We start from the raw sequence: 20,574 nt of genomic DNA on the forward strand, positions 1-20,574 counted from the left end.
ATTTGGATCCTGGGGGTTGAACTCAGGTTGTCTGGGCTTGGCAGCAGGTACCTTTCCCACTAAGCCATCTTGCTGGCCCCAATGATTCATTTTTAGAGGAAGAGGGTAAGATACATTAAATGTAACACTCTAATTGATCAAAGAATGATTTATGAGTTATGAATCCCTGAGACCTAGGACATGTTCTGCAACCCTTCAGAATATTTATGGATAGAAAATTGAAAGTGACATATAAGAAACAGGACCAAGGTGCAGAGAGGGATTAGTTGTTTAAAAATTAGCTTTTGCCTTATTTGAGCATGGGCTCATGAAAGCTCATCTTTTGTGACTGGCTGGCCATCTGCTTTGTGTTACAGATTTCTAAGTTTGGCTTGCCTTTTGTTTCTACACTAATTCAATCAGGTCAGGGTTTGAAGGACCGAGTTTTGTGAGCACAGCACCTTGCTTAGGCCATGTTAATTTGCTGTAATGCCTGTGGCTTCCTCCTACAGTTGAGTGTGTGTATGTGTGCTGGTCTATGTGTGCTGGTGGATGTATCTCAAAAGTGATGTTTTACATTGTCTTTCCTCAGTGAGAGGAGTTTTGCTCCCCCAAATAGAAGACATAGTTTGGAACACCCAGAGTTCAAGTCTTCAGGTGACAACACCCGCTATTCTGGTAAGCCACCGTGCCTCACCCCAGACCGAGCCCTGAAACCTCTCTCCTTTGTAACTTCTGCTGCTTACTTTGGCCTTGAGAACTGACCTCACCGCTCCCATTTCAAATATTCTTTTGCATGTCCCTGAATCATTACTAACAGTGGTCAGCTCAAGGGGACCAAGCATTGGTTCAGAAACCTTAAGCTTTCCGCAGTGGTTAAATGAAGTTTGAATTGCCAAACACCACATGTGGTAGAAAAAGTATCTGTTGCTCATACTTGTTTGAGGTTAATTAAACTGTAAGTGCCCACTGAGTTCTTTTTAGGTTACCCAGAAATAGTTTTTTTTTTTTTTTATTAAATAGCTAAGACTACAAGTTGATGTTCATAAATACAGAGTAGACATTTTTATTTCAAGGATGATATATTTAAGGAAGTCATGCTATGGTAGTAAAATAATGTATGGAAGGGGAAAAGAGTGAAGATATTGACTAGCTAAAAAATAAGAGGCACCCTAAAACTAGTCCTTCTTTAGGTGAATTTTGTTTATTATTGTCTTATGTGTGTGTATCCATAATGTATGTGTGTGTGGGGTGCACATGAAGTGTGGAGGTCGGCAGACCAGAGTTGGTTCTCTCCTTCTGTATTTGGGGTCAGGCCGCTGAGCTCAGGCTGCAGGCTTGTAGAGCAGCATCTTTACCCAGAGAGCCATCTCCTCTGCCCACAGCTCTCCTTCTAAATGGGAGTGAAGCATTTCCATCTATACATGAACAGAATGGAATGACTCTTCCCTTCTGTTCCTACCCTCCTCTTTCTCCACCACATCTCTGTTTTCCATGTCCCTGCTGGGGAGATGTCGAGGAGAAAAGAAAAGACTTCCTCAAGTGTGGTTGAAGCAGTAGGGTTGACGCTACCAAGGACCACAGGAGGGCTCCCTGGGTGTGGATGGTGGTTCAGTGATCTCTTGCTAGCACAGGGACTTGGGGCGGGGTGGGGGGCACTCTCTTCACATCCAGCAGCCACAGATCATGTTCTTGCTTTCTTAGAATGTCTTCTTTGTTCAATACCAGCTGTTTGAAATTGTTGTTTCTTGATATTAGAACTCTAATGGAAAACATTAAAAAAAATTGAGATTGACATTGTATCATTACCCCTTTCCTTTCCCTCCCTCATCCCCCCCCACTAACCTCGCTCTCTCTCAAATTCATGGACTCTTTCTTTAGTTGTCTCTCTCTCTCTCTCTCTCTCTCTCTCTCTCTCTCTCTCTCTCTCTCTCTCTCTCAACATACACACACAACTTGCTCAGTCCATAGACTGTTACTTATATGTGTATGTTTTCAGGACAACAATAGAAATTTAGAAAACAAATTCATTTGATCACTGATCTGTACAGCCATCTGTTTTACTGGGCACCTTAAAATATGGCGTCATACCCTCTTCACTGAGTGCTCTATTAGAGAAAGAATGGTTTGAGGATAGTGACATCAGATGGCACATTAATTAGGTATTTGCTTACCCATCCATTCAAATATATTTAGTTTGTGCTTTTTATGTGCCAGGTACCAGGGAAACTAAACTGAATAAGGTGTGGTCCTCTGCGTGAGAAGTTCGCAGACGGGTGGTAGACAGATTTCTAAACAAATAAGATGACGTACTGTTACGGGCAGTTACCGGAGATGACCACTCAGACACAGAGTAGAGCCAATTAAGTCTTTATTCCACCCAGATGGGACCACACCCAAGTGTTCGGGGTGGGGGGGGGGACCAAGGTGTGGCCCCTGAGTGTCCAGAACATCGGGATTTTAAAGACAGAGACCTCTTCCAGGTGTCTCGCTCAGCAGCTGCAGGGGCCTTCGCAGAGTAAGCAGTTTGAAGTGAGCAGAACGGTTTATACAGAAGCTAAGTTAAGCGGTTAGCCAGCGGGAGGGAGGTTCCCCACAGACAGGCAGCTAAGATGAACGGCTAGCTGGAGGAGGAGATTCTGCACAAACAAGCAGTTTTAGCTAAGGCTAAGGTAAGTTAACTAGGACATCCTGACCATTGATTCATAGAATAGAGTTGGCTAGTTTTCCATGGAATTCTACATCAAGGAGACCAGATTCTAGTTAAACTGGGAAACGGCTTCAGCGAGAACACAAGATGGAGGCATCTCTGCCCTCTCTTGCCCCATCACAATAGCTCCTCTCCTGAAGTCCGTCCAGGGTGTAGAGACAAAGTTACCCTCAGTCCCGCTTCTAATCACACCATCCCAGGCTTCTCTAACCACGGGCGAGCTGTGATGGTATTTTAAAAACATGATTTAAAGATCTGGGGATGACCATAAAGGTCAGTCTATGAAGTGCCTGCCACTCAAACATGAAAAACTTTGGCCACATTCTCAGCATCCACATAAAAATGTGGGTGTGGCAGTGCTCATCTGCAACACCTAGTGCTAGATACAGGGGTGCAACAGGGTCCCCAGAGCTCGCTAGTCTAGACGATTTGAGCTCTAGGTTCAATGAGAAACCATGTCTCACACACTAAGGTAGAGAGTGATAGAAGATGATACCCAGCATCAACTTCTAGCCTCCGCGTCTCACATATTCCCAGTTCCAAAGATGCGAACTAGTCATTTGAGGATGGCCCCAGCTTCCCCCTTCACACACATGCATTATTCCTCATACTGTACATTTTACTCCAACTAACTCAGTTTATTAGAATATTGGACTCCAGAAATGGGAGAGATGGTTTAGCAATTGAGAGCACTTGCTACTTCTGCAGGGGACCTAGGTTCAGTTCTTAGCACCTGCATGGCTGCTTACAACGATTCCTAACTCCAGTTCCTAAGGGGTCCATTGCCTTCTCCTGACCTCTGTGGGTACCAGGCATGCATTCAGTACACTTACATATATACAGGCAAAACATTCATACACATAAACTAAAAATAAAGAAATCTTTAAAAAGGAATATTATATACTAGGCTAATGTCCAGCATAGATTAAAATATATAAGCTCCCACCAAATGCCATGACTCTTTTACCTATTAACATTTAATTTCTTTTACATAGAGTAGTTTTCATAAGATTAAATAATTAGCATGTTCAAGGGTTGTATCTCTGTCTACTTTCTATTTCTGAAACCAAATGTTGAAGTAAGATTATCATTATATTAATATAAAGTTGGGAGAAAGAGAAAAGTATGTTTTGTTGCATGCATATATCACTATAAAGTTGGGAGAAAGATATAAATATAAAATTGTTGCATGCAACCATTTTATAGGTACGTCTTTTTATTTGAGACAACCAGTCCACATTGCGATATGGTGACATTTTACATAAAAAATAATGGTACCTAATTAAACATCTTTCAAAATGATGAATAAAATTGTGAATTATTTCTTCCCACTGTGGGTAGTATGCTTAAGTCTTTACCAAAAAGTCCCATATCTTGCTAACTTCTATGTATTTAAAGTCATTTAAGCCAAACAGATAGAAGGAAATGAAACACCCAAAGCCAGAGAAACAGTATTCTCTCCCATGTATTCCATTTGTTTGGAGTCTTCTAAATATGGCATTTCACCCAATCCTTTTCCAGGTGAATTTTAAGAGGCTACACAGGTTTTCTGTAAATTTTCAAGCTAATAACTAGCTGAACTGGGTTGGATTCCAGACTATTTCCTTTGAGAGGTCTTGTGTTTCTCCCATCCAGTATTTCATTTCTATGTGTTTCTTTTCTCTATGATATGATTTAGCCTTTTTCTCCCTCCCCAGGATAATACCCTCCAAGCTGAATGGCTCTCAGCAGATGAATCCACCACCACCAATATTTCACCACTTGATTTCAGCTCTGGTCCTCCCTCAGCCACTGGCAGGGAACTCCGATCAGAAAGTGCTTTGGGTGATTTAGTGTCTACACCTACATTAGCCTCTCCCTCGAAGGTGGTCCTCAGTTCTTCCCCAGAAGTTTTAGAGGGTAGCAGCTTGACTCTTCATTCTGTTACTCCAGCAGTGCTTCAGAGTGGCTTGCCTGTGGCTTCTGAGGGAAGGACTTCTGGATTTTCCGTATTAGAAGATGGTGAGAAACCTTCATCACTTTTCACAATTCTTTACTGAGTCAGAGGGCAAGGGCTTTGAAGAGATTATATGAAGAGGAAAGCATGGTAGCATTCATTAGGGAGACAATGTCTTGGGATACGTATGTGAGAGAAGAATAAAATCAGATTTAATTAGTCAGACTGGAAAGTGAAAATCATTGTGTGTTAAGAAATGGACTTGGGGGAGTTAGGTGGAGGTCAATTAAAAGATATTTTGAAGGTCATATTGAAGGATACATAATTAAATTACTATAAATACTAACAAAGAACTTGGCCTGTTTGAATGTAGTGAACTGCATCAAAGAAGATTTTGCAAGTATATCCTAGTAAGATTAGTTATGGGGGCAACTCTAAGGATTTTAGGTTATAGTAATATTGGGAGGAGGAGAATATAAATAGAAATAAAATTGTTAATCCTCTAGATCAGTGTTTCTCAACTTGTGGGTTGTGAGAATGACCCTTTCACAGGGGTTACCTAAGACCATCAGAAAACACAGATATGCACATTATGATTCATAACAGTAGCAAAATTACAGTTATAAAGTAGTAATGAAAAGAATTTTATGGTTGGGGGGTCACCACAACATGAAGAACTGTATTAAAGGGTCGCAGCATAGGAAGGTTGGGAACGTTGCTCTGAATGTTGTGGGGTGGGCTGTATGTGTGAAAGAGAAGATGAATAAAGATATAAAGAATGGGTCTAGAATTTTGAACATGAGGGAAATATGAAGGATGAGGACAATAAACATAGAAGCAGAAACACAACTTCCAGAAAAAAAATCTTCATAAATTTCCAGTGGGTTCAATCTGTGTTTTTTAATATGGTTAACTCTTTATTTTCATTGGAAAAAAGGCAAGCACTTGAGGATTATTTCAATAATTAAGTCTTTACCTCAGAGGAGTGGATTGTATTTATGAATGCTTGTCCCACACTATGAGTTTATGATCGTATCTTCTTGTAGTGTAGCTATTAAGGTCCAGGTAATTGTCCCTGGTAAGTGGAGAAAACACATAGCTAGTTTTACTGGAGAACTAGGGTTTCATTTTGTAGATTAACTAATGCAAAACACTAGTTTCTATTTCTTTCTTTTCTTTTCTTTTTTTTCTTTAGGATTAGCCAATATTGAAGAACCAGAAGATGCTTCTGTGGATGTATTGCCTTCAAGCTCATTAATTCAACCTGTGCCAAAAGAAACAGTACCACCTGTGGAAGACTCTGGCATAACTTTCTTGACATCCTCACCACATTTGACTTCTTCTGTCATGGAAGACCTTGCTAAAGACATAGCTACACCTTCTGGCTTGGACTCCTTGGCTTCCAAAGTCACAGATCAGCTGCACATGAGCCCATGGTTTCCAGACACCTCTGAAGAAAAGGAGTTCAGTTTTGAAAGTGGTTTGGGCTCTGGGTCTGGGAAAAGTGTGGATATGATTACTTGGCCATGGGGTGAGACTTCATTAGAGAAGACCACTGAAACACTGTCAAAGTCATGGCCTGAAGATGAGTATGCACTCTTGCCAACTGAGAGTACAGAAAAATTACATATAGATGAAAGAGTAGATTCCACAGAACAAATGATTGAACTTTCAGAACATAGGTATAGTGATAGATCCACACATTTTACAGAGGAAGGATCCCTTGGGGGATCTACTGGACCCATCCTTGTGGAGTCTGCGACCCAGTCCACATCTCTCATTTTTTCCAAGCACACATCGGATGTACCAGACACTGATTCTTACTCAGTTACTAAAGCACCCTTTTTGCTGGTAGCTGTGGCAACCTCTGCTTCCACTGAAGAAACAGATGAAGTGAGTACCCCACTCAAGGAAGACACAGTGCAAACAGAGTCTTCTAGTCACAAAGGGCCTCACAGTGAGATTTCAGTGGTGAGGCCGGGTTTGCAGCCTGTGGGGACTGTATGGCCAGAATCAGATAGAGTTTGGGCAAGCACTTCTTCTTCCTCAGGGAAATTGTCCAGAGACACATTGGCAAGTACACCAGTGAGCACTGACAGGCTTTGGTTGAAAGCTCCCATGACACAGTCCACTGAATTGCCTCCAACAACCAGCTCCACCCAGCTAGAAGATGAAGTAATCGTGGGTGTGCAGGATATTTCACTAGAACTAGATCGGGTAGGCACAGATTACTATCAGCCTGAGCTAACCCAAGAACAAAGTGGCAAGGTTGGAAGCTATGTGGAAATGTCTACAAATGTTCACTACACAGAGATGCCTTTTGTGGCTCAGCCCACAAAAGGAAGTGACTTGAGTCACACCCAGACCTCAGGGACATTGGTGGTTTTCTTTAGCCTCCGAGTGACAAACATGATGTTTTCAGAAGACCTGTTTAATAAAAACTCTTTGGAATATAAAGCCCTGGAGCAAAGGTTCTTAGAACTGGTAAGCACAGAGTGTAAAACATTAGCATTAGTGAATATTATGTGAATTCCCTCCCCACCCTCAGCACACCAAGCCAGAGTCCAGAGAAATGGTTTTCCTTGGGCATAGATTTTCTGTCATCAGGTAGCATCATGGCTTTAGGGTCATAGAAGAACAATAAAGCAGGTGAATTTAAGAATTGGAAACATAAACATGGCATCAAGGTGATGTGACAGGTTAAATGCTGAAGATTATATGCCAGGAATTCCAAGAGTGAAATAAAATATGAAAGGAAATCTCAAGCTCATTGTGAGACCCATCTTTTGTGGATGTTCATATCTTCATTGTTGGGGCCCTTCAGTGAAGCAGAGTGAATAAACTCTGGGCCCTAAAATGGTTTATGAGTTCCATAAAGTTTCTAAATGCCATTGTGAAAAATCTCTTGATAGTCTTAATTTATGCAATCAAACCATTCCTATTTATTGATTTTTTTAGTTTATTAGTATAAAATAAAGGCTTTAATTTTGGCATTTTATACATACATATGATTGTACTTTGCTCACATTCATCCCTATATTACATGCCCCTGTCCATCATCACCTTCCCATTAGTCCATTTTATCTTCCCAAATAGGCCTCTTCTGATTTTATGTCTTATTTGTATATACATCTATATGTATGTACATATAATATGTGTACTGTTAAATCTAGTTATATATATGAAGAAAATTTGATACTTTACTGTCTCCTGCAGTGACAGAAGTTTTTTGCATGTTGTTGAATACATACTAAAAAGAAAAAAAAACTTGCATGAGCATTCTTTTTGTTTGCTTTTGTATGTCTTATTGTCTTTCCGGCGTGTATTCAACAAAACGTGAAGCGTTGGCAGTAAACGTGACTGTTTTGTCATTTGCAGCTGGTTCCTTATCTTCAGTCGAATCTCTCAGGGTTCCAGAACTTAGAAATCCTCAACTTCAGAAACGGCAGCATTGTGGTGAACAGTCGAGTGAAGTTCACCGAGACTGTCCCTCCTAATGTCAACAATGCCATGTACATGATTCTGGAAGACTTTTGTACCACGGCCTACCAGACCATGAACTTGGATATTGATAAGTACTCCCTGGATGTGGAATCAGGTAACCACAGTGCCTGTCATTTGAGGTTTCTTAGACAAATCCAGTGACTACTCTTGTGTGTCTTCTTTTTCACTGAGCCAAAGTAAATCTGATATTTGTATGAAGATGTTCTTTTTTTGTTTGCTTGCTTGTTTGGTTTTGATATTTTTAAAATTTCCTTTTGTTGGGGGGCACTGCAGGGGTGAGGGGAGAATATGGGGAAGTAGGAGGTGAATGGAATTGGGGTGCATGATGTGAAACTCTCAAAGAATCATTAAGTACTGTGTTAGACACAGTTCCACATCTTGAAAATTAGCAAAGTAAGTGTTTTAAGGGAATCTCAAATGTTGAGGACACAATGGTACCTTTATTGTTTACCTCCCATTTCCTTTTCTAGACATTCTTTCCAGCTCTCTTTCACTTATCCACTAAACCTGCTTTTGCTTCGTCTTTATGTTGTCACGACCCTAAATGTCCTTTCTTCTTCCAGTAGATGATATATAGATAGGTAAACACTCTAAGTTTCTATATTGATTCCCTTTAAGTTTTATGTAGCACAAATTGTATTTGGTCTTAATAAAAATCCGGAGTCAGGTATCAAGGTGAAAGCTGAAAGATCAGAGAAGCAGAGCAGCCAGCTACTAGAAAGACTTCTTACCTCAGGAATCCTCAGACTGAAAGGGCTGTGCTCTTATCTCTACCCCACCTTATCACTTCCTCTCTCCACCCAGCCATATCACTTCCTGTTTTTTTCCTCCCAAGTGATGGGGTTAAAGGCGTGTGCTCCCAAGTATTGTGATCAAAGGCATGAGATCCCAAGTGCTGAGATTAAAGGTGTATGCCACCACTGCCTGGCCTCTAGTGGCTAGCTCCACACTCTGATCTCCAGGCAAGCTTTATTTGTTAGAGTACAAACAAAATATCACTACATTTTCCTTTTTTTGTCTAAAATAAAAAGGTTATAACTAATATAAGAAAAACTATATACAATAAGTACAATAACTATTTACAATATATACAGGTAATAAATACATCAACAATGTCTAGTCCATTAACAATTGACAAATTCAGGGAAAACACTCTATTATCTATCCTATCTTGGTGAGTCAAAAGTGTTGTACCTAATTCATCTTCTATCCTGATTTGCATTACTAATACAAAACTATCTTTTGATGTCTCTCAACCCTATACACTTTACACCTCTTTAGTGAATTTCTTTTCTGAATCTGGTAACAAGAAAAACTATAATTATAACTATCTAGTCTTAAACTCCATCAGAGACCCGAGAATGAAATAATATTACCTGAATAAGCAGGAATTGCAAGAAATTACTTTCAAAAATTGTGAGAGATGACAGAAACAGCTGGCTGCCTAGACAGTCACCCAAGATTCCTCTATAACATTGAGGATGAGGGGCATCCATCTTCGGCCTACAGGTCTATCATATCTGACAGACTTATCTGTGAAGCAGGATTTTCTGAAGGGCCTTCCTACCTTGTCTTGGCAGAGTTTGACAGTCCTTTCTTTTGTGTCCTGCTTGTCCCATTTGGACAGCATACTGTCAGCAGTTGAGGCAAAGTCACTTTCTTGCCCAGTGGCTAACTTTTGCCACAAAGAAAGTAAACTCCATATGGAGTTTCTTCAAAGGAACCTGTGTTATTAAAACATCTTAAATGTCATATTCTGTAGATTTCTGAAGTGTTTGAAGACCATATGTCTACCTAAAATATATTTGTTTGACCTTGAACTTAACATGACTACAAGTTTAATTGTAATAGGTGACTAACTACTAACCTGTATTTCTTTATTATCCTAAATAGTTTGTAATAATAACTTTCAAGGACTAGCAATTTTCATTACATTGTTAAATGAACTGTACAGGTATAATACCTTGAACAAGATTAGAATTGTATGTACAGTATGTTCTAACAAAAATAGTCTCACCTTTGTATCAACATACAAAGATCCACATCAATGTAAAATATTTAAAACAAGTAGTTGCTTTTTAAAAGTAGATTCAATAATCTACCCTTTTATCCTATCATATCTATAGCCCCCTTTTTTCTTTTTCTTTCTTTTTTTTGAAATAAGAACATTGTATCTAATCTCCTTTGTTCAGCTTTAATTTTAACCATTACTAATAACAATTTTAACCAACCACCCTAAACAATGGCAAATATCCATAATCCATTGAATGACCCAAAACCACCCACACTCAGTGTCTCCAAAATTTTTGCTTTCGTTAATAAAGGGATTCTATACAGTACCCATTGTATATGCTCTTATTTTAAATTATGGATCAAAATTAGATTATTTTATGATTACAAAGTTACAAAGTAATTGCTCAGATATGAGGCAAATACATAGGGAATACACAGTGGGATCCTGCTGTGCAGTCTGTCCTAGAAACTGCCTGTGCATGTTAGATAAGGTTTCTGTATATCATCTTTAAGCTCCAGACAATGAAAAACATTTACTGATTTAAAACATTCCTCTGGAAATGAAGAGACTACTAATTTTCGTTCCTTTCTAGCTAAACTTCATACTTTCTCATACAGATGGCTGTGATCATCTCCAGCTATTAGCTTTATTTTCAATATCTCTGCTATTGTTTCCCCATATACTGTCCACCCATTGCTACTCACTATGGAAGAACATATGGCAGGACCATGGTAGACCCATCCATGGTTAATATCTTACATCCCTTTTTTTTTTTTTTTTTTTTTGGTTTTTCGAGACAGGGTTTCTCTGTGTAGCTTTGCGCCTTTCCTGGAACTCACTTGGTAGCCCAGGCTGGCCTCGAACTCACAGAGATCCACCTGGCTCTGCCTCCCGAGTGCTGGGATTAAAGGCGTGCGCCACCACCGCCTGGCTATTTTACATCACTTTTGACTGGTTATTGTACTAATTTTTTTTGTCCGTTTCTCTTACACTGTCAGTGAAACAATAAGTTACAGAAGACAAAATATTGTTCAGAATGTCCAGAGGAGGTACAGGGATGATGTTCTTTTAGATTAGTAGTTTCTGCAAATCTAGATCACTCCCAAGTCTATTCTAAGATATCCCCACCCATGAGGAGATCACCATTTTTTCTAGGCTCTTTTCTCATCTGATGGTCTCAGCATGGGTCAGGCACATAACTGTGTGTAGAGTAGAGGTGATGGTGTATTTTTATGATTCAGGTTGAGGATTTTCCCATAGTGCTTTGAGGAAGAAACTTTCTTTATGTATCTCAGTTCCTGCGCTTTGACTTTCCTTGTATTGTTCTCTGGCTTGTTTGATGCTTTAGGTGATGAAGCCAACCCTTGCAAGTTTCAGGCCTGTAATGAATTTTCTGAGTGTTTGGTAAATCCATGGAGTGGAGAAGCAAAGTGCAAATGTTACCCTGGGTACCTGAGTGTGGATGAACTGCCTTGTCAAAGTCTTTGTGATCTACAGCCTGACTTCTGCTTGAATGACGGAAAATGTGACATCATGCCTGGTCATGGGGCCATTTGTAGGTATGTTGCAATGAAAGATTTTGGCTTTAAAGGTTTTATATATACTTTCGAAGAAAATAGGTTGACAGTATAATTATAGGGCAATCACAATAATGTTTATTATGTCTGGCAATTAGATGGACACTATCTAATTCTCATGTGAAGACTGGGTCACCCAGTAGGCCTGAATTGCATACCCATTAGGGTTATTTTATGCTGTTGGGAAGTTGTCAACTTTTTTCTGAATGTGTCCTGCTGGGAATACTTGGATTAGCTGGAGATCTTTGTAGACTGTTTTCAGTGGGGATGATGAGATCATCACTATTTAGGTAAGATTTATATGTAAGACCAGTACTTTACACGTAGAAGTGCAAACAGAGGGGGCTATAGTATCTTGATTGGATTTTATTCTTTTAAGATTTTATTTTATTTTATGTATATGAATGTTTGCCTGCATTTAAAGATATGCATCTTATATATGTCTGGTGCCCACATAAGCCAGAAGGTGTTGGATCCCTTGGGACTGGAGTTACAGATGACTGTGAACTGACATGTGAATTCTAGGAACCAAATTCTTAACTGCTCATGAGTCATCTTTCCAACCCCTTGGTTGTACTCTTAATGGCTTTGTGTTCCTTTTAGCATACTGAGTATTCAAGATTAAGTGACATCAATAGTAAGGTTTCAAAGTGATGGCAAATGTGTTTTCCTCTCAGTCTGATCTCTTTGTAAATGCAGAACCACCGAAGGAATGGCAGATGCACAAGTCAGATAGACTGATGGCCTTTTGCTGACCCCTGCCTTCAAAGAAACAAAAACAACAAAAAATCCAAACATATTGACTTCCCAGCCATACATAACTACAGATGCATGGCTGAAAGAGGAAGGGAATGCTGGAATAATCAGGAGGAACGTAAATAAGATGTTACTGTGTGAATATAAACATTGGCATAGATACCCTAGACAGAGAAAATAGCTGGAGATATTCACATGCTTTTATGCAAAAAAATGTAAGGTTTAACTAGAAAACTAATAGTAATTACAGTTTCTTGATGGCCAGAGAAATTAACATTATTTTGCAAAGCAGTGATTTCCTTACTATTCTGGTGATTGAAGGCATTTTTGCACAAGTCTGTTGACTCAAAACTTTGAGGATCTCTGTAGGGTGGTGAGATGACATGCACGCTGTTAAAAGCTGTATTCTAGAAGCTGTTAGTAACTGTGACTGAGTTGCGTTATCTTACTTCCTGGGCATGTATGTGTTATCTGTAAATGAGAAGGCTGAGTGTAATATTTCTTTAAGCCTTTCATATTTTAAGCAGCCATTTAAAAACAGTTGTTCAAGATCTACTGGTCTATGCCAGGCATTGTGTGCAGCCTTCGATCATATATGTTCATTGAACTTGTATGTCAAGGCATGTTTTCTTTCCCTGCTTTGCTGGGAATGGAACCCAGGGTTTTATGTGCACTAGGCAAGCATTCTCCTACTGGGCTCCAGCCCCAGCACTTCCTTCAAGTCCTTAATGAAGATGTACATGATCAGCATTCATACATCAACCTTTCCTATTCCACTGAAGGTTCTGTTTGCTATCCTCTTGAGCAGAGTGATTCAGATCTTGAGTCTGGTGACTGTCTTTGCAGATGCCGGGTTGGTTCGAACTGGTGGTACCGAGGCCAACACTGTGAGGAGTTTGTATCTGAGCCCTTTGTCATAGGCATCACCATAGCCTCTGTGGTGAGCCTTCTCCTTGTGGCTTCTGCTGTCATCTTCTTCCTTGTGAAGACACTTCAAGCTCAGACTATCAGGAGAGAAAGGCGGAGGCCCACCAGGTAAGTAAGGGAAGAGCTTCCTCATGGAACCGAGCACCTGCTTACTCATTGCTTCCTATGGGTCAAATACTGGGCAAAGAGCTGGGCGGAGGCAGAGAGCTGTGAAGGTGAATGAAAGCATCTTCAAAGTTGGTACTACATCCTAAGAAATCTAAGTAGTCTGTGAATGGGATGCTAAGAGGCCTGGATGAGGATGGAACTAGAGAGTCTTGAAAGTTTAGTGATCATTGCGATAGTGGGAAAAAAGTCCTGCAGGGAATGGGTGGGTCTCTTTGTAATCAGTGAGTGAACACGAGCCAGATCAAGGAGGCCCATGTGAATATCTTGGTGCACTGCTAGAGTCCACAAGAGCTACTTTAGGTCAGTCTCACCCACCTCTGACCTAGCTAAGAAGACACCCTTTCTGGGGTCCTTCCTAGAGCACCAAGGCATCATTCTTAAGCTTTGCATCAACTGAATTTTCAACAGACTGTGGTCTTATCTAAGGTAGAGGCCAACAAATTCTTTGACTCATCAGCATTTAGAGAGGTCATGGCACATAATCACTGCTCAGCAAATGGACCTGAATTGAATTCAGTTGAGGCCCAGGGCTTTTGGTCTTCCAGTATTTGAACTTTTATGAGATTTTTCTATGTGGATTATTTCATAGATGTTGTTCTGGAAATGATGGAGCTGTGTTTATTTAATGAAATACTATTTACTGGCAGACATAGTTCCCAACCAACATTTATGGAGTGTCAGGTACTGTGGGGAAAGAAATATGATGAATGAAACAGGGTACAGTGATAACACCTGAGACTAGTCATGTCTCATAGTCCCCTGATCCCACATCTATGCCCACTTCCTTTTCCCTAACAGAAACTTTGTCCCAGAAAAATAGCCTTTTGCATAGTTGAGCATCCAGAGGAGCTTCTTAGTCAGTCATGCATTTCTTCCTGTGGCTCCAGCAGGCAGCCTGAGAACCTGTCACCTTTTGAGAATGCTGTGAAGTACAATCCAGCATATGAAAGCCACTTGGCTGGGTGTGAACAGTATGAGAAGCCCCACAGCCAGCACCCATTCTATAGCTCTGCTAGTGAAGAGGTGCTGGGTGGTCTGAGCAGAGAAGAAATCAGACAGATGTATGAGAGCAGCGACCTTTCCAAAGAGGTAGGAGACTTCCATTTTTATCACTGCAGTGCTGGTCTGTGTGAGCTTGTGTGTGGGCATGTGTGCATATGCATGGGCCGCAAGAAATGATGAAGAATATTTAGGTTAGTTATTACCTGATGATGTCTCCCAGAGTATGCAGAGGGTATTATATATTGAGCTGGTCCTTATTCCCTACCTGGTGACTTATTTTTCCACAATTAGAAAATTCTCTGTCCTTTATTCAGTCCTCTCTTTGGAATATATGTTAGAGTTAGAACGATTTGCAGAGTATCTATGCAGAAATAGTTTTCTTCTCTTTTTGGTGGTGCTGGGACTTGAACCCACAGCCCTGTGCATGCTAAGCAAGTGCTCTACCACTGAGCTACGTGACCAGTCTTAGTTCATATAGTATCTAGACCACTATAGGTAGAACCTTCTGTTTTCCTAAAGGGGGGTGGTTCTTCTTTAGCTCTTTTTTGGGTACCCAGTAGCTCACAATTCCTTAATCTAACTAGATCCCCTTTACAAGGCTGCTGGGGTTTTCCTAATGCAATACATAGCCTCTCTTTCTTCTTTGTTCAAGGAAATTCAAGAGAGAATGAGGATTTTGGAATTGTATGCTAACGATCCTGAGTTTGCAGCTTTTGTGAGAGAGCATCAAATGTAAGCATTGCAACAGTCCAGGATGCCGGGCCATAGTGGCTTGCCTTAAACTAATGCTGCCAGCATAAGCATTAGTTTTTAATTACCGCCCACATGTCGGGGTCTTGTTAATGACTAACCTTTATTAATTTCTTCAGAGTTTATACTTGTCCACAGAGATTATCTCATTTCAGTCTTCAAATGGCTCCATAAGATAGATGTATCATATGTGAAAAAGGGAAACCTTGGAGAGACGGTATTGACAGTTAATTAGCAGAGAAGATTAAAAACCAACTCACATGGTGTTGGCCTAGAGCTCTGAGCTAGGTTATCATTCCTCTCTTGCTGCCATAGATCTCACTGGTAATCTGATGCTATACAATATCTTTCATAGGTGGTTTCTATGGAGTATCCATAAGTCTCCCATCCATTGGCACTTGCAGTAGGTGTTGAACCACATGTTTTATTAAAGTGTGTCCCCCTGCAGTTATCAGACTTCATTCTGTCTTCTTCCACTTGTTTTAATCATCTATCTCGGGCAAGTGTCTGTAATTCCTAAGCTTGGTTTTGATCTCCAGGATTTACAATTAGACAGAGATCACAAAGATAAACTATCCTGTGAAGAGACCCTAGGGGCAGTAGCTGGCTGCTGTGGGCGACACTGCAATTGTATGTTGGTGTTTGGTCATTCTGGTTCCTCATGGATGGGTTCTGAGCCAGAGCAATTCACATGTCTTTGTAAAAAAAAATTAGGGTCAGTATAACAGCCGGGGTCTTGAGCAGAGCTCTTGATACACACGTCCTTCCCTCAGAGCCTCGCCCTGACCAATAGGACACACTGCCACTGAAGAAACTAAGTAAGATGATTTTTAAATTTCATATTCGTGGCAGTGATGCTTCTAAAAATCTCTCCGAGGTGTTGACAACCTCGCTGAGTGCCATCCCACCAGCAGTAGCAGTAGTTGCCTTTTAAATCAGAACAGCCACTCATGTCTGCAGTGCCAGCCAAAACAAGGCGCACCAACCCATTTTAGTAGTGGCGGGTAGAAAGAATATGAATGTGTTGCATTGTTTCCCAAGGCCCTCTCTAAGTCCTTCAGAGATACTGGCCTGAGTGTATTTCCCCACTTAACAAGGCATCAAATCAAGGTCTGAAAATACACATCGGTAATCCCAGCACTTGGAAGGCTGAGACAAGAATGTTAAGAGTTTGAGGTCAGCCTGGGTGGCTTGTGGTGCAACCCTATCAAATAAATAGTAACTAAGTAAATAAAATATATCAGCTTTAGGTCAAAATAGTGGAAGAAAGGATTCATCCTAATTAAGGATTCTGACCACATGCTTTGGTTTCTTCTGGTGGGCTGCACAGCATTAAAGTATATTTAAAAAATCCATGAAACAAAGATTTAACTAAGACTATCCTCTGAAACAAAGGACAGTGGATGCAGGCCCTGCAGCCTTAAGAGGGATGCTTCACATAGCGGGGAAGGTCACATGAGGTCCCGCCCACCTCTGAGGGATCATGGGTAGTTAAGGGTTGCCTTGGGAGGGGTGTCATTCACTTCAGTGATCTAACCACTGAGGAGTTGCTCACATTCCGGTAAATAACTTCCTACTCATGCTCTTGCAAGCAAGTGTAACTCAACTCAGTGGCAGACACATAAACAGAAAGACAGGTGGAAATGGGAAGGGCGCTGTTGGAAGAAGGGGTTTGGTGGGAGTGGAGGGGATAAGAGAGAGTAGGGTGAATGTGTGTGTGTGTGTGTGTGTGTGTGTGTGTGTGTGTGTGTGTGTGTGTGTGTATGTGTGTATGTGTGTGTGTGACTATGATCAAAACACATTATAGTTTGTGTGAAACTGTCAAAGACTAAAAAAATAAGAAGAAAAAGAGAAAAACCAGGGTTGCTCATAGGGAGCAGGTGGCATTGGAAGCATTCAGGCACGTGCTCCAAACACATTTCCATTCTCCACTTTCCTAGCTACCAAGTGGCCCCACAGTGTGTTAATGGGTTTAATTTAGGATTCAGTAAAAACATGTGGCATTTGTAGAGGTCTGAAAAAAATTAGCAGAGCATGCACATGCACGCGCATGTGCACGCGTGCACGCACAAACGTCTTTAAAGAAAACATAGGAAGCTTAGTGATACACTACAGTAGAAATATATTTCAGTACATTATTGCTTTTCCAATTAACTGCTCTTTATTTTCTCATGGCAGGGAGGAGCTTTAACCTAAATGCCTATTTTTTGACACCAATTAGAAGCTTGGAGGAGATGAAGACGGCTTGTTACGTCTGCTATATAATTAACTTGGAGTGTGAGCGTTGATGGAAGAAGAGTTTTTATTGAAGAATAATTAAAAAGCGTGGGACACACTTCTCATCCCAGCTGCAGCTTTGGTTTTTGGAATGTAGCAAAAATTGTGACAAATTTTATTTCCATGAAGATCAAGAGATATGGCTAAGGAAATTTAAAGCGGTGTGAATTTTGGTTCTGGAAAGTATTCTAAAAACAAACAAATAAAACAGAACCAAACCAGAGACCTAAAGGCAGACCTGGGAACTGGGGCTGCTTTGCCTTTGCCTCTGCCTCCTTGAGAGCATCTCTAAGAACTCTGCTCTAGGCTTTCTCCTGAGAACACAAGGTGAGACTATTACAAAAAGGAGCCAAGCTTAGTAAGCCACTGTTTTGTGACTTTTTGTTAAAATCAAATGGGATGGAGGAGGCTTTGAAGTAATTTTAATATGGCTTAAAATCAAATATTTGCTTAAGTAAAAATTAGACTTTTGGAACAAACTGCGGAATTAAGCCATCTTTAGCTGTAGTATGTCTGCCCTCGTTTTGAACCTTCCTGAGCACAACAATCAAGTCCACACATTGTTAGTTATGTCAATATGGGCCACAGTTTTGCCATCAACTTGACACACCTAAGACGAAAGAAATTGATTGGCCTATGGGCATAACAGTGGGGCATTTTCTTGATTACTAGTTGATGCAGGAGGGCCCAGCCCAGAATGGCGGATACCATCCCTAGGCAGGGGGTGTGGTAAAGCTGCGCAAGAAAGGTAGCTGAGCCGGGTGGTGGCGGCGCGCGCGCGCGCGCCTTTAATCCCAGCACTTGGGAGGCAGAGGCAGGCGGATCTCTGTGAGTTCGAGGCCAGCCTGGTCTCTAAAGCGAGTTCCAGGAAAGGCGCAAAGCTACACAGAGAAACCCTGTCTCGAAAAAACCAAAAAAAAAAAGAAAGGTAGCTGAGCCAGCCAGAGGAAGCCACCAGTGAGCACTTTCCTTCGTGGTTTCTTCTTCAAGCTCCTGCCTTGAGTTCCTGCCCTGGCTTCCTTTACAGTAGACCTGCGAGCCACATACACTCTTCCAGTGTTGAATGACAGTAATAGAGAAAGCCCCTGACTGTGATACCCTGTTCTTTAAGCTTTCAGGAAGAGTGCCCATGAATGAAGTCTACATGGTTTCCATTAGTCTCAGACAAAGGTAATCGTGTGGGCATTGAAGAGGTGAATGTTAGATAAATGGAACGACAGACACTCTGTTTTTCAGGTGGACTGACAGACAAAGTCATTACTTAGGTACCCTGACTGCTTCTGAGGTGGGGCAGTGTCTCAGGCAATTCTAGGATCTTCTCTAGTTCCTGGTGTATGAGTTTGGAAACAGCACTTACTGACCTCACATAACATCAGTGAACTCATTTGTTACTTCTTTGTGTAATGCTCTTGTCTAGATGAAATCCCACCTACCCAAGCAGGACAAAGCTTTCATTACAATCAAGATATTCTTAAAAATTGTCTAGGTTGCAAAAATCCATACTTTATAAATTGCAATTAAAAATGGAAGTTTTTCTCTTTTTACCTGTGGTTATTTTGAATGGATAGTTTGGGGAAGGTAAAGGCAAAATAATCACGGTGATTAATTTAAAGGTACACCGGCAAAAGATCATCCTTAATTCAAGCAGTTGATGAGGACACTGTCATGTTTGCTCTAACTGTCTTAAAGTTCATTGTTTATTTTGGACCAGGTTTACAATGGCCACCAGATAAATACCTGGTTCACTTATTTTCTTAAGTTGTAAGTTTCACTAGGTAGGAGATTAGCAAACACTGGAATAGAGAGAATGGACAACTCAGTATAAGAAAACAGTGATTTAGGAGACTAACTTACCTTCATTAAATGGAAAGGTTTTTAGCCAAGAAAAATATGGGTCAGTTTTTTCCCCCCCTAAAGCGTTTCCAATGATTCCCAGTAGAGATAGGTGGGGCCAGCCTTCATTAATAAGCCAGCTGCAGTGAGTCAGGATTCTAGCTCATTCAGTTCCCAAGTGTGCATCAATGCAGAAAAATGATGTAAAGGTTACAATCCTTAAATTGAGAGCATTGTGTCCCACAAAGTTCCCTGTCTGGAAGTGGCAGGATGGGAGGGTATTATAACATAGTTGATGATATAAAAATTTGCCTGGAAATTTCTTTGACTCATGCATTTTGTAATACAGACTGTTCTTATAAGTCAATAAGAGACAAGTAAAGCCCCATGATAGTAAGCCACTAACTAAGCCACTTCTCTCAACTACATAGTTACTACTACAGCCTAGGCCAAGTGATTATGAATCCTGAATTTATTCTCTTGTATTTGATTAATTAAGGGCATAGTTGGGGAAAAGGCATGGTATAAGAGACAACAGGTATAATTATGTGTCTGGACTACTTGATGTTTCAATAGTAATATAGTAATATATTACTATATTAGATAGTAATGTGCATATCCTCATATATAATTAATATTGAGTATGGTTAATGGCATACTGTTCTTTTTCATTTTTTTTATGACAGTTTATTCAACATGTGATCAAACAAATTCAATTTACTATACTACTTTATTGAATGTTTATAGTCTTAATATTAGCTTATTAGAAATAAAATTTAAGTCTTTGTGTATGTATAAGGATCCTTTGATTCTCATGTACATAACCATGGTGTATCCATTAGTAATAAACATATCTTTCAAGAACTTGCCTTTCCTTTGTCAATGGTATCACTTAACAACGATTGAATTGGAAGCATCATTTAAAGATATCTATTATGTGAATGCTTTAAGGAGATGAAAATGACTCTTTGATCTTAATAAGTGAGATTAGGAGAATCAGACATGAATTTGGAGCCTGGTTGCTGTCTGAATTTTGTTGATAGTTAATGACACTGAGTCATGATTTGGCTTTCGTCAAACTTTACTCTTTTGAACGCTTTCAGTTTTTCCTCATATGCTGAATTCATCAATGGAACCAAGA

The 20,574-nt window shown here is 40.3% G+C and overlaps 1 protein-coding gene across 1 annotated transcript in view; it reads left to right on the top strand.

Moving 5' to 3' along the window:
• Positions 1-15,309, top strand: part of Impg2 (interphotoreceptor matrix proteoglycan 2) — a 67,609-nt gene extending 52,300 nt beyond the window's left edge. The window contains exons 12-19 of the mRNA XM_052740891.1: positions 572-657; positions 4,387-4,690; positions 5,821-7,109; positions 8,004-8,223; positions 11,492-11,702; positions 13,323-13,511; positions 14,459-14,660; positions 15,226-15,309. Coding sequence (XP_052596851.1) covers positions 572-657; positions 4,387-4,690; positions 5,821-7,109; positions 8,004-8,223; positions 11,492-11,702; positions 13,323-13,511; positions 14,459-14,660; positions 15,226-15,309 — 2,585 coding nt within the window. The remainder of the gene's footprint in view (positions 1-571; positions 658-4,386; positions 4,691-5,820; positions 7,110-8,003; positions 8,224-11,491; positions 11,703-13,322; positions 13,512-14,458; positions 14,661-15,225) is intronic.
• The last annotated feature ends 5,265 nt before the right edge of the window (positions 15,310-20,574 follow it).

The sequence above is a fragment of the Peromyscus californicus genome, unplaced genomic scaffold (assembly GCF_007827085.1).
Source record: "Peromyscus californicus insignis strain IS unplaced genomic scaffold, ASM782708v3 Scaffold_16__1_contigs__length_79575227, whole genome shotgun sequence".
Taxonomy (NCBI): Eukaryota; Metazoa; Chordata; class Mammalia; order Rodentia; family Cricetidae; genus Peromyscus; species Peromyscus californicus.